This window comes from Scomber japonicus, chromosome 9 (genome assembly GCF_027409825.1).
Source record: "Scomber japonicus isolate fScoJap1 chromosome 9, fScoJap1.pri, whole genome shotgun sequence".
In the NCBI taxonomy this organism is placed as follows: Eukaryota; Metazoa; Chordata; class Actinopteri; order Scombriformes; family Scombridae; genus Scomber; species Scomber japonicus.
Window position 1 is genome coordinate 22,623,996 of NC_070586.1, and position 12,669 is coordinate 22,636,664.

General features: G+C 39.0%; 1 protein-coding gene across 1 annotated transcript; it reads right to left on the bottom strand.

Moving 5' to 3' along the window:
• Positions 1-551: 551 nt before the first annotated feature.
• cfap73 (cilia and flagella associated protein 73) lies at positions 552-3,977 on the bottom strand. The gene is made up of 7 exons (XM_053325551.1): positions 3,892-3,977; positions 3,658-3,787; positions 3,456-3,551; positions 1,940-2,140; positions 1,053-1,274; positions 773-931; positions 552-690 (listed from the first exon to the last, which is right to left on the bottom strand). The coding sequence occupies exons 1-7, from the start codon at positions 3,975-3,977 to the stop codon at positions 565-567; spliced, it is 1,020 nt and encodes a 339-aa protein (XP_053181526.1). The 3' UTR covers positions 552-564.
• Positions 3,978-12,669: the final 8,692 nt, after the last annotated feature.

Consider the following 12,669-nt stretch of genomic DNA (forward strand, 5'->3'; position numbering starts at 1 on the left):
TATCTACCTTACATTACATTCATTTGACGCTTTTATACAGAGCAACATACATTTGGGGAGCAATCTGGGGTTTGCCCAGGACACTTGGTCATGTGAAGAGGAGCTGGGGACCAAACAACTAACGTATCTAAATATGTTTGTCAGATTAAAACAAGTCTACTTAAAATTTGTATTTCAGAACCTATAATCAAGTCCTGTTAACTATGACGATGAGCTGATGAATGAATAGAATGCAATACATTTAGCTTTAACTCTGCAGAAACTCTTTTACTGGTTTCACTGCAGTGCATTTGGGAGATTCTTTTGTATGTTAGGCAAGCCATACGATGTCGGTCTTCTTTAATAAAATGAAACAAATACTACAGACACTACAATAGTCACACAGAGGGTGGATCCAACTAGGAACTACCTTATTGATTGAACTCAGAGTTTTCAGTTTATTTTTTTCAAGTTTCAGGTTCAGTTAACTCACAGAGTTTACATTAGAACAACTGGTGAACAAACTTTTAGTGAATTTGGTTTTTAAACAGAATGGAAACTCATGTTTAGGGTTAAACTGATGTTTCAACGTTTTTTACTGTGTGGACTGCGCTTTTTGGTCTTGTCTCTTTTCTTTGCATTGCTTTGTTTCTGCGAGGGACTTTGATGTAGTTTCAAGATGTCAGTGTGGTCCTGGATGAAAATCTTGATCTAGGAAGGAGAAAGCAGGAGACAGTATGTTCAGCTGATATTTTTTCTTTTGACAATCTCGTCACTCTGTTGGGATACATACCTTGTCCAGCTGTATCTCTGTGTCGTTCATATCCACACCTTCCTCTCCTCCTACCTCCCCACCTGTCAATTCGTAGAGGTTCAGGGTTGCCATCTTAATCTGTCCCAGTAGGAGTGTTTTCTTTGCTGCGGTTTCCTGGACATGGTTCCACTTCCTCTCCTGTATTAAGATAGACACAACAGAATTTTACACTGAATATAGTAGATCAGTCTATAACCAACACTTAATCTTGTCTTGGCTGTTAGGCCAGTTTTTAACACGTGATTATGTGATCATGTACCCAGATTTCAGCTTCAGAGCGCGTCCTCTCTAGCTCCGTCTGGAGCTGTGACAGCTCGTTGTTCTTTTGCAGCAGCAGCAAGCGATGCTGGTCCTCCAATGTCAGCAGTTCTTTTCTCAGTTGGTCTGCCTGCTCCTGCGCCTCACTCTCCTTCTGAAAGAGCTGGTCTCTGATGTGTAGAAGATTCTCCAAATGATCTGTTAACGCCTCCACATCTTCAAACTATAACACATACATATCCATAGTCAAAGTGTGGATCAGCTGGAATGTGTAACAGGCTCAAAATTAAAATTGAACTGATGAAAACATGTCAATGAAAAGTGTAAGTGAAAAATGATAATCAATTAAATTGATTATCAAAACAGTGGTCATTTCATTTTGTGTCGATTGATGAATCAATTAATCTACCACTTGTTTTAGTTCTACTTTAGACCCACAGTGCATTTTTAGTAATGCAGTGATTTGATCCCTGGCTCCTCCAGTCTGCATGCTTAAGTGTCCTAATGGCTGTGCAGGCGGTGTGTGAGAGTGTGTGAGTGACTATATATTAAATTAGATCCTGGTGAGCAGGTTGGCACCTTGCATCTCAGCCCATGCCATCAGTGTATGAATGTGTGTGTGTGAATGGTTGAATGTTCACATGTATTGTAAAGCACTTTGAGTGGTCGGAAAACTAAAAAAGCGTTATATCAATGAACTCCATTTACCATTTACTTGGAATGTGCTGCAGAGGTAGCAATATGTTGGGAACTATGGGAGCTAACTGGCCTCATGCATTTAAAAAAAATTACACTGACAAACTGTTTATTAAATGGATAAATATAATTTTACAGTAGACTATTCCTGTATGGAAAACAAATTTACACTTGGAAAAATCCTTGCAGTACCTTGGTCATTTTCAGCACCCGCTCCATGAAGTCCTGATAAACAGAGTGTCTCTCCACCTGGTGCAGTAACTCCTCTTTCCTCTGCTTCAGTTCAGCATGCTCCTCCTTCAGCCTCTCTGTCTCTGCCTCCTTTTCAATCACCTCTTTCCTCTCCTTCTTGGCCTTGTCAAGAGTTTGAGCAGTGTCTCTGTCCTTCACAGACTGAGATGGAAATGTATTATTTAGTAAGCCTGTTGCTGTTCAGCTCCAAACCCAAGTATGTCAGTCATGGCTGGATTAAGTAGCTGGGGGGGGGGGGGCTCCAGGGCAAAACTTAGCTGCTAGGAAAAATTTGTTTTTAAATTACTTGTTTCACGTTTTTATGCACGTCTTGTTTGAGTGCTATATTTAGTCACTTTTCCCAGTGTGCTCACACTAGTCACAATAGTCGCTACATAATCTGTTTATAAATAGAAAATGCTGTATGGATCTGTTACCAAGATCGGCAAACATTTTGCTCTAGTTTCAATTTACTTTGGTATATATATTTCCAAAGTTAAAGGTATAGTAAGCGATGTGGGGGAAAACGAGGAGAAAAGTTGTTGATATTCGAGTGAAAACCAACCCCTCCCCTCCCTTCGTGCTCCTTCTGGGGCTCCACTCCCGAAGTTCATGGACTCGCATTGTCATGGTAATGGGCGTAACCACTGCGCAAGCTGACCAACATGGCGGAGTCTGCAGCGTCTGCTGCAGAGGACGGTAAATTAGCTTTAATTTGATAGCAACATTTATTGCTCTGATAGTACAGGTAGCTAGCCTGGCTAACACCAGACGGCGTCTCAATCTAATGTGAGATTATTGTGACAGCAAACCTGTGTTTATATGTCTTCATGACTGTAAACACTTTGAAAGCAGTGAATAAACACCAGATACACAGCAGCTACGTTGTAGGTTACGTTAGCACGCTGCTAATGTTAGCTGCGAGGCTAACGTACAGTCCTTGTCTGGTCAAAGTCCTACTTTTATATTAAATGTTCTTCTAACTTTGTCCTCTCTGGATGTTTCTTGGTCACCTCTCCGTCTCCACTATGTTTGTACCAGACGTTTCCCGGTCCGACTGCGTACACTACGTAACACCCCCCAACCGACTGACGCTCCCTGTCTCCTGATTGGCTGGAGCATTGTTGTGTTGGCTCGCTGCGAGCCTGCTGCGAGCCTCATAATTTATCTGCTGAATCTCAGAGCCAGCCAGGCTGTGTATTGAGACCTTTCTTATATACAGTACAGTCTATGATAGAGACCGGACTTTTTTCCAGCGCGCACTTAGAAGGAACAGCTAGCGGATAGTGAGGACAAATTGATTTTGACAAAAAATGTATTGGATTATTAACGCTTACTTCACCTTTAAAATGTATCAACAGTGAACCTGGAGCCCCTCCACCCTTGGAGCCACAGTGAATTTGACCACATAGGTCTCGCTGATAATCTAGCTTTGTGTACAGTGAAGTCTGATACAGAGTTTGTGAAATGGTCTCACCATTTCATAGCTGAGGAGTAGCCCCTCCATTTTCTCCCGTTTTCTTTGCAACTCCTCTGCCAACTCCTTTTCGCGCTGTGTCAAGTTTTCAAAAATCTATAACACACGCACGCACACACACACACAACAGGCAGAGGTCACATAACTTTATAGGCTACTACAACGTACCGCACAGGTAGGAAAAGTGACGCTGAATTAACACCTGTTTGCATTCTTCGCACTTTCCGATGAGCTCTTCCTCCTCCCGGCGCTTCTTCAGTACTTCAAAGGTAGCATCGCTCAAGTCCATGGAGGAGATATCTAGCACCACACGGTTCTTACCCGCAGTCAGCCTCCAGTTCACACACAAACATGGAAGAGAGTTATTATCATTAACAGATTGATTTTGGCACACACACACACACACACAGAGAGAGAGAGAGAGACTTAAACTCACGGTGGAGCCATGGCGGAGGTTGGAGGTTTTTGGAGGTTTTTGGAACCACATCGTCTCAAGATACTAAAGTCTTCCTCTTTCTGCATCTCAGCTAGTTGATTTTACTTTTCAAACTGTGTCCGTCTTCGCCTCCCGGTCCTTCCTTTCGTTTCCATGGTTACACAAACTAGGAACTTTTAAAGGCACAAAGGCACCAGCAGGAACTTAAATGTAAACTGCAGTAGGCTGCAGCTCCAACAACAACTCTCAAAAGATGATAGGCAACTGTTTTGCAGTGGTGAAAGTAACAAAGTACATTTAAGCATCTCTCATACATAGTTCTCTGTAAATTATGGGATAACCTTTCAGGCACTGACAGTGATTTTCACTATTTACACATTCAGGGGTAAAATCTTAATCTGAAAAGTAAAGTATGCACTTTACTTTTCAGATTAAGATTTTACACAGGGGGTAATATAATACATTGTTAAGTATCCCCTCCATACATGTTTTACAAGGTATTTAAAATACTCAGCTGTGTATAATAATTTGTGTCTGAAGTTCAATTATCTTGTTAAAATATTTGAAATAACGCTACTCTTTCTCCCTCCTTAAAACCTCCAGGATCTATGAATAGGCTATGTAAACATTTGAGATGTCTCCTGTTTCGCTGTGAAGTCTATTCTCAGTGTATGTGCACTGTAGGCTTCCTGTTTCCACATCATACTTGTGTAAATTCAATATTGGATTATAGATTGGCTCCAAACCAGTTGTGATGCCACAAATCAAGCTTGTAGGCCCAGGTTTTCCATGAACCCAGGAAAACTTTATATTTTTAGCAGATAATTGTGAAAACAACCTTTAAGTAAAATTTTTTGAAAACTTTAAAATATTTTTGAGTTGAGGGAGGCTTTAAATGTGAGAATTTGCTGCATTTCCTTGTTTGATGTTGTGGTAAACTGTCCTTTCATATTGAATATTTGATGATACCAGCTATAGTCTGATATTAATTTTGACTGTTATATTTTTTGGTTAATTTTCAACACTTACAGCGACATATAGGCTACTACAGAAAGTAATGCTGGACAACAGAAACTCATATCTCAATGCACCATACTGACCTCAAATAAAGACACAGTATGAACTGAAAGAGATTGTAACAAAAAGAGGGACAGTATCTTAACTTTGTAGATGTATAGTCTGTCTCCCATAGTGGCTTGGATAAAGTTACATTACAATGAGAACATGCTGAATGTGATCTGGGAAAACACCTGCAACTAGAACAGTGGGACACTATGATCCGGCATGCTTATCAAATTTGTTAGATATAAACTTAAACAGAGGAAAAAAGTGTAATGTGTCAGAGCTCTGTTGGCACAACTTTAATCAGTGTTGGGGAATAACTAGTTACATTTTATGGGGTTACATCATTTAAATGTGTAATTAAATTACAGTTACTTATGAAAATGTTGATGATTACAAAGGGGGTCACATCTGAAGTCAGACCTTTAAGATTTTGCTCTGGAGGAGGGTTTTTCCTCACTTTTAATATTGAACATGTTACTGAATATATATTGCTGTCTTTAATTCTTGTTAATAAATCATGACGTGGACCTTATTTGGACCATGGGCTTAAATAGTGTCATGGTACCAATTACCATATGCCAGACTATTAACTTTTTTCATCAAATATCTTTATTTTATTCCGAAATCTACATGAATTAATGAATACATTTTCAAATAAGAGATAAATCTTGCTTTACAAGAAATGATCTCTCTTATAAATAATGTCAGTATCCATGAAAACCACCTGAACTTAGATTTTGGTGGGTTTAATGGGTACACTTACTCTAACAGTTGAAAACATTTATTAGAAAATTAGAAAAAGCTATTAAAATGTAATCAAATGTTATGAGTTACATTACTTTTATTAAGTAATTGAAATAGTTACTCACATTTTAAACAGGGTAATTAATCTGTAACCTATTACATTTCCAAAGTAACCTTCCCAACCCTGGCTGTAATACATACTTTATTATGTTTAAAGTATAGCATGGCACATGGTGGAAATAATAACATTTTGGGTAGGAATCCTAAATATGTTATGTTCTATATTAAATGTGTACCTATGTATTATGGCTGTCAAAGTAAAGTGTTAATAACGCGTTAACGCAAACTAATTTTAACGGCGTAATTTCTTTAAACGCAGGATTAACGCATGCACGTTGTGTTCGACCCTGGCACGGCCTGTAGTTTGGAAATAAGGAAGCGATGCAGCAGTAACGTTTAGGATAACAAGCAGAAATGGATCCTAAAGAAAAGGATCTTACGAAAAAAATAAAATGTAATTAGAGAAATAATCATTAAAAAACGACTTAATACAGCAGCAAAGTTCATGCTTATGCTACTGTAAGCCTATATTAAAATTGGTGAAGCAATACATGTGTTTGACTCACATCAGAGCTTTCCTTTGAAGGTTTCCATTGTACGATAGTATGTTGTGTGACTTTGGAGAGGAGTGTCAGTTTGGATCATTTGTGGCTTTGGAAAGAAGTTTGACAGCTTCTTTTCTAGTGTGAACAAATTGCTGTTAACAACTTAGTTAACTTGCAAAATCTCAACACACAAAAAGAACAGGCGAGCTTTTATCTTGTGTGTACCCAGGAGCCAGTAGTTTCTTCATTTCTGCCATGTACACAACCTGTATGGTAAAACAAAAACTCTAAGTGATGAAATGCAGGCATATGATTGACAGGTGTTACTGCTGGGAAATGTGTGATCTTTTTCACTTAAGGCATAAAAACCACAGTGAATATCACACCTTGAACCTGTTGATGCTGGACAGTGCACGCAAACATGTGGCTGCACACACCGTGCTCCTCACCATGTATGAGACTGACAGACACAGGCGCGCAGGGTGACACTTTGCTGTAAACATGTCAGAAATGAGATCAGCTGTATGAAGTTGTTAGGCTACTTCTATCCACAAAATGTAGGCCTAATCTGTACAACTGTATTAGATTTTGACAAGTTGCTCAGATACTGAAACATGTTGGAAATAAAACCCCACTGATCTGCCAAGGTCCCTCATTACAAACCTATCCTGTGCAGCCAAAAATCTGCACTGACAGTTGACAGTTAAGAGACACTGGGAATGTGGTAGAAGGGAGTGAGGAGATGACCTGCAACAAAAGTTGACAGCTTCTTTTTTGGGTAGACCAGATAGGAGAGCATCACAGTAATCCAGCCTGCTCGATATAAAAACACGCATTAGAAGTGGTTGCATTATAGCAATATTTTTGAGATGGTAACTAAAACTACATGAACCTTGAAGTTCAGTTCTGAGTCAATTCTAGTCTATTCTATGTGATCTCCCTTTGTTTATTAATGTTGTATTTTTTCACTTCCATTCACTGAGCTTCCCCTGAGACTGCCTCTGTTTTAGAAGTTTAGATATTATCAATTGCAACAAAGAACTCTCTGCCAGAAAGATATGAGTAAAACCAGTTGAAAACACTTCAAGACATTCCAATGTGATCCCTCAGTCTCTTTAAAAGAACTTTGTGATCAACTGTATCAAAAGTAATGTTCAGATCATGAAGTACCAACCAACACTGAAGGTTTACTGGAATCTAAATGTACCCTGATATCATCACTTACTTTTATACTGGGGCTGTCTTAGTGCTGTGATTGACACGAAAACCAGACTGAAATATCTCAACTTATTGTTTGAGTTAATACAATTGTTTACACTAGTTTGTCTAAAATTTTGCTTAAAAGTGGAAGATTGGAGATTGTTCTGTAGTTAAATGTTTTTAAGTAAAGAAGCTTCACAAGTGCAGTCTTGAATGCTGTGGGGAATACACCTGGCTGCATAGACTGATTAAACATGGTCGGGATCTTCTCAGAGACTTAATTAAAACATATTTTTAAAACAAGAGGTCAGAAATGGGTCAAGGGTGCATGTGGAGGAATTTTTACCTGTTTTTACCTCTTTCCTGAGTGTTTGAGCGACACAAGCTTCACAAGTGCAGTCTTGGATGCTGTGGGGAATACATCTGGCTGCATAGAGTGATTAAAAATTGTGTATCGTATTCCTCTGTGCTGTAGACCTCTGTTGTTGTCCAAAAACGATTGGAAACACATCCGTGAGCCACGCCGTTGCACTGACATGTTCTTTCACCACGATGCTGACAGTTACAGCAGTTTGTTTTGAAACCGTTTTAAAGACTAATTACAGCTGTCACATTTTCAGTCCTCAGAGAGTTATGTAAGGCAGACAAGACTTTATGTGCAGTGCAGGACCAAGTTTTACAGCGCTTCGCTATCTTGTGCTAAATATGGCAGCCTGTTAACATTGTATTGAAGTTTTTTGATAAGTTAACAATGAATCACAACGTCAATAGGTTGTGATATGCTGCACAACAGGAAACTATGGAACAACAAACAAACAATGAAGACTGAAAATGTGATTGCTTCTGTTTCTATGCAAACTACTGTGACTGTAATCTTCGGGGTACACGTCATGAATTGCAGTTGTGTGGCTCATTGCCATGTTTTTAATCATTTAGTGCTGACAACAGAGGTCACAGAGGGATTCGATATATATCAAGCTTCGGATTCATATACAATACTTTTGAGTAGGATGAGTTAATTGTTGGCTTGGCTCTGCACATTAGATGTGTTGACAAATCTCTAGACATATCTATTAATAATCTTAAAGCTACTTATAAACCTGGATGTAAAGGAATTTTAACATTTAACTACTTCTTTAAAAGACTAAAACACTGACCACATAGTCACAATGTACCCTGGTTCCATCTGAGTGGCAACCATTGGTCTCAGTTCCTCAGTTCTTGTCAGTTCTGTAATCTCTGCTATCAAACAATGACAAAATGACAAAAAATGTTAAGAAATACTTGAAAATAATGACTTCAAGTGCTTATATAGTGTATTATAGTAATATGCCTTAGAGTTGTAGCCTTTTGATCTAAACACAGAGCACAGTGTATGGACCAAAATATGCCTATTGGAGGGTATCAAAAAGTGAGTAATGATGCAGACTACCATACTGCTTCTATAAATTACTCAAAGTCACACAGTTAACTGGGTTCACTCCTAAAATGTCTTTGAAGATTTCTTATCACCTTTAAAGAAGAGATGTATACAGTGTGTTTGAGTTAATGGTACTTTGACATTAAATGTTCATACTGGTAACAAAGTGCTGCTTGGCAACGTGGCGACAGAGAAAGATGACATTAACACACTTAATGGAAATGCTGTGTGCTGTGTTTTTTGAATTATAATTGCCAGGTGTGGCGAAGACAGTGATGCTGACAGCGACAGCAGAAGAACTAGAAAAATGCATCTGCTGATGTAAATGTGTGTTACACACACACACACACACACACACACACACACACACACTGAAATTACTGGAGAAAGTATGAGAAAAGGCATGACCAAAAGGCAGTGAAGGGGAAAAACAACAACACAGATAGCTGCAGGCAGAGATGCAGCTATATTCATTTTTGATGAATGCACATGCACACGCACACACACACATAGTACTGTATTAATACTAATGGAATGATGCTATTATAATAAAAGCATATTGTGTCAGGTGATGGGCACAGTGTGAGGCTGAGGAGATGGCGACATCACACCCATGTAAACACCAGCAGACCTTTTAACAACTGAAGAGGAAGAGGTGGTGAAGATGAATGGGTCAGAATTTATAATACAGACACAATTTATTTATATTATGAATTTATTAACTGTAGTGTCATCCATTTCCTTCAAATGTCTTTAAGTGTTAAATCACTTTTAATTAAGTTACATATTCAATATTCAAACCAAATATCCAAATCCACTGTGCCTTTAAATGTTTACACAATAATTACATCAAATGGAAAGTGTCTTTCTGTATCACTAAATACATTTCTCTGTGTTTTAGTGTTGAGGCTGCAAACAATTATTATTTCCATTACTGATTAATCTGATAATTATTTTCTCACTTAATTGATAAGTCATTTGGTCTGTAAAATATTAGAAAATTATGGAAAAATTGAGATGTCACAGTTTCCCAAAGCCCAAGGTGATGTACTCAAATGTTGTCTTTTATCCAGAGCGACAGTCCACAGCCCAAAGATATTTAGTTTACTGTTATAGAGGACTAAACAAACCAGATAATATTCATATTTGAGAGGTTTTGGACATTTTTCTTAAAATGACTCAAAACAATTAATAAGTAGTTGGCAATTAATTTCCTGTCAATCATTTAATCGAATAATCAATTAATCATTTCAGGTCTAGTGTTCATATTCAGGATATGTTAGTTTGAATAGCAGTGGTGCAGTAACTAAGTGCATTTACTCAAGGGCTCACATTTCAGATGTCTATGAGTTGTTAACGGCTCCAACAAATAGTGATTTTTGCCTCTAAACTGATCTCATGGCTTAATTACAATAAATGTTCAAATGATCCAATATTTCACCAAAAATCAAAATTTAGAAAAATAGTCTAAAAAATGAAAACAGATTTGTGTATCAGAACTTTGTTTTTTCTTCTTTCCTCTCCCATTAATCATCTCACAACCCCTCAGATTTATCTGGTGACCCTTTGGACTGTCCTGGCCCCTTGGTTGAGAACCACTGGATTAAAGTAGTTCAAACTATTTCTAACAGTGATTCAGTTTTCATAATCTAATGATGTTGTATATAATATATATCAGTCTGAGGGTCCAAACCACTACTTTTACTGGAATACTTTAACTACATCAGGCTGATTATAATGTAAAGAAACCTATTACCAGTGAAAGCCTCGATTTTCCATTCTGCACACACACACACACACAGAGAGAGAGAGAGAGAGAGAGAGAGAGAGAGAGAGAGAGAGAGAGAGAGAGAGAGAGAGAGAGAGAGAGAGAGAGAGAGAGAGGAGAGAGAGAGAGAGAGAGAGAGAGAGAGAGAGAGAGAGAGAGAGAGAGAGAGAGAGAGAGAGAGAGAGAGAGAGAGAGAGAGAGAGAGAGAGAGAGAGAGAGAGAGAGAGAGAGAGAGAGACAGAGAGACTTCCACACATGAGTGGACAGGTAACAAACATTTAGACATCCATAATTAAAAGTCAACAGAGTGGTGCAAACAGATATTGAGAGGAAGTCTGTGTTTATGCTAATGCCTTGTCAGACAGAGAGGCCAGCGACTCTCTGACACCATCTATTAATAATGAGACAAGATTGCAGAAATGCACAGAGTATGAGCCAAACAATGCTGCCTCTGGCAAACAATGAAACCTGACAGGAGGCTGAGTGAGTGTGTATGCAGTCTTCAGAGGGAGTGGAGTGTATGAATGGATTTGTTTGTTTATTGATGTTTGTGTTTTCTGTTTGTCTCACAGCAGTGGTCTTGTCTGTCCTGTTTGCAAACATGCTTGTACACGAGTGGCTACAAGACTCCAGGAACATGGGAGAGAGAGAAGGAGAGAAGGAGAGAGAGGGAGAAACTTGCCAGGGGATGCTGAGGCACATGGGACCTCCACAAAAAGGCAAACTAAAATATACTCTTTATGATTTCTCAACAATACAGTATGTGCCACGTAAATGTATTTGATTAAATGTAAAAATATTTTTGATTAAGTCATTCTAGCTGGCAGGTATGGTAATCTTAAATAAAGTGGTTCCCAGCTTGGGGGCCAGGACTACTCAAGGGCATCAAGACAAATTTGGGGTCAACAGATATATCTAGTTACACAGTTTTGTTGATTCTGTTAAAAGAAAATACTGTTACAAAACATGATGGGTATTTTAGAAGATTAAATTATATACTGACAAGTATGTATTTTTAAGCCATTTAAACAGCAGAATTTGATTTCTGATAACTTTCCTCAACAAGGCTTTTGTGAATTTGACTAATGGGTCAAAAAAATGCTAATTATGGGAACCTGGACTCATGAGCTTACTATTTTTTTTCTTAAACTAGCTATGGCTACAGACCCATGCACCATAATGATCTAGCAGCGTTCCTTTAGTCAAAATTGGGGGACCATGAGGGCCCACGGCCGCTCTGTACAAAGTCCTGCTGGTAGTGATATCATTATGCTGCATGTCCTGTCCGGGCAGGGGGACTGGAGTGAGGTCAAGGGGTATGGGGTGTAATCTCTTGATTGAATAGGCTTGTGTGTGTCTTTCTGTCTTGCTGGTTAGGTTTCTTTGTCTCCAAGAGAGTGTATGTGTATATCCATATTTGTGTGTTTGTGTGTGTGTGTGTGTGTGTGTGTGTGTGTGTGTGTGTGTGTGTGGAGGATTAGCGTGCCTCTCCAGTCCTCTGGCTGTAATCAGACGGGACACTGGCTCCATGACGGCCCACAACCCCCACCACCACCCACTGCGGGAGCGCCTCTATCCCTTTCACCCTGTCATGTGTGTTTGGCTGTTGGTCTTGGGACTTCAGCGGTATGTAAGGAGTTAAAACAATTAATCTCGTTCACATCACAGTGTCCTTCTTTTAGATTTTGAGAAAGAGACAGTGACAGAAAAATCAGGGGGATAAATTTCTTTAGTTGGACCAAAACAGGGGACATCATGCCAGACTGCTCGGCCAATGTGATACCCTACAACTTTTGTTTTTGTTTTTTTTGTTTAGTTTTTTTGCAATGTTTGCAATGTTTGCAACTGTCTTTAAAAGTGGCACTGAGCTCCTGTACTGTTGTAAAAGTGAGAGTCCAGTATGAGAGGAAAAGATAAGGCAATTCCATCAGGCTGAGGGTTCGGGGGGCCCTCAGATAAACAGCCACCACTGATCA

What these genes read in the sequence shown, in the direction of transcription:
- cfap73 (XM_053325551.1), bottom strand. Translation starts at nt 3,977, where the DNA reads ATGCAGAAAGAGGAAGACTTTAGTATCTTGAGACGATGTGGTTCCAAA. An exon ending in GCTCTGAAGCTGAAATCTGG is followed by an intron (nt 932 to 1,052) that starts GTACATGATCAC and finishes ATCTTAATACAG; the next exon opens with GAGAGGAAGTGGAACCATGT. An exon ending in CAGAGATACAGCTGGACAAG is followed by an intron (nt 691 to 772) that starts GTATGTATCCCA and finishes TCTCCTTCCTAG; the next exon opens with ATCAAGATTTTCATCCAGGA.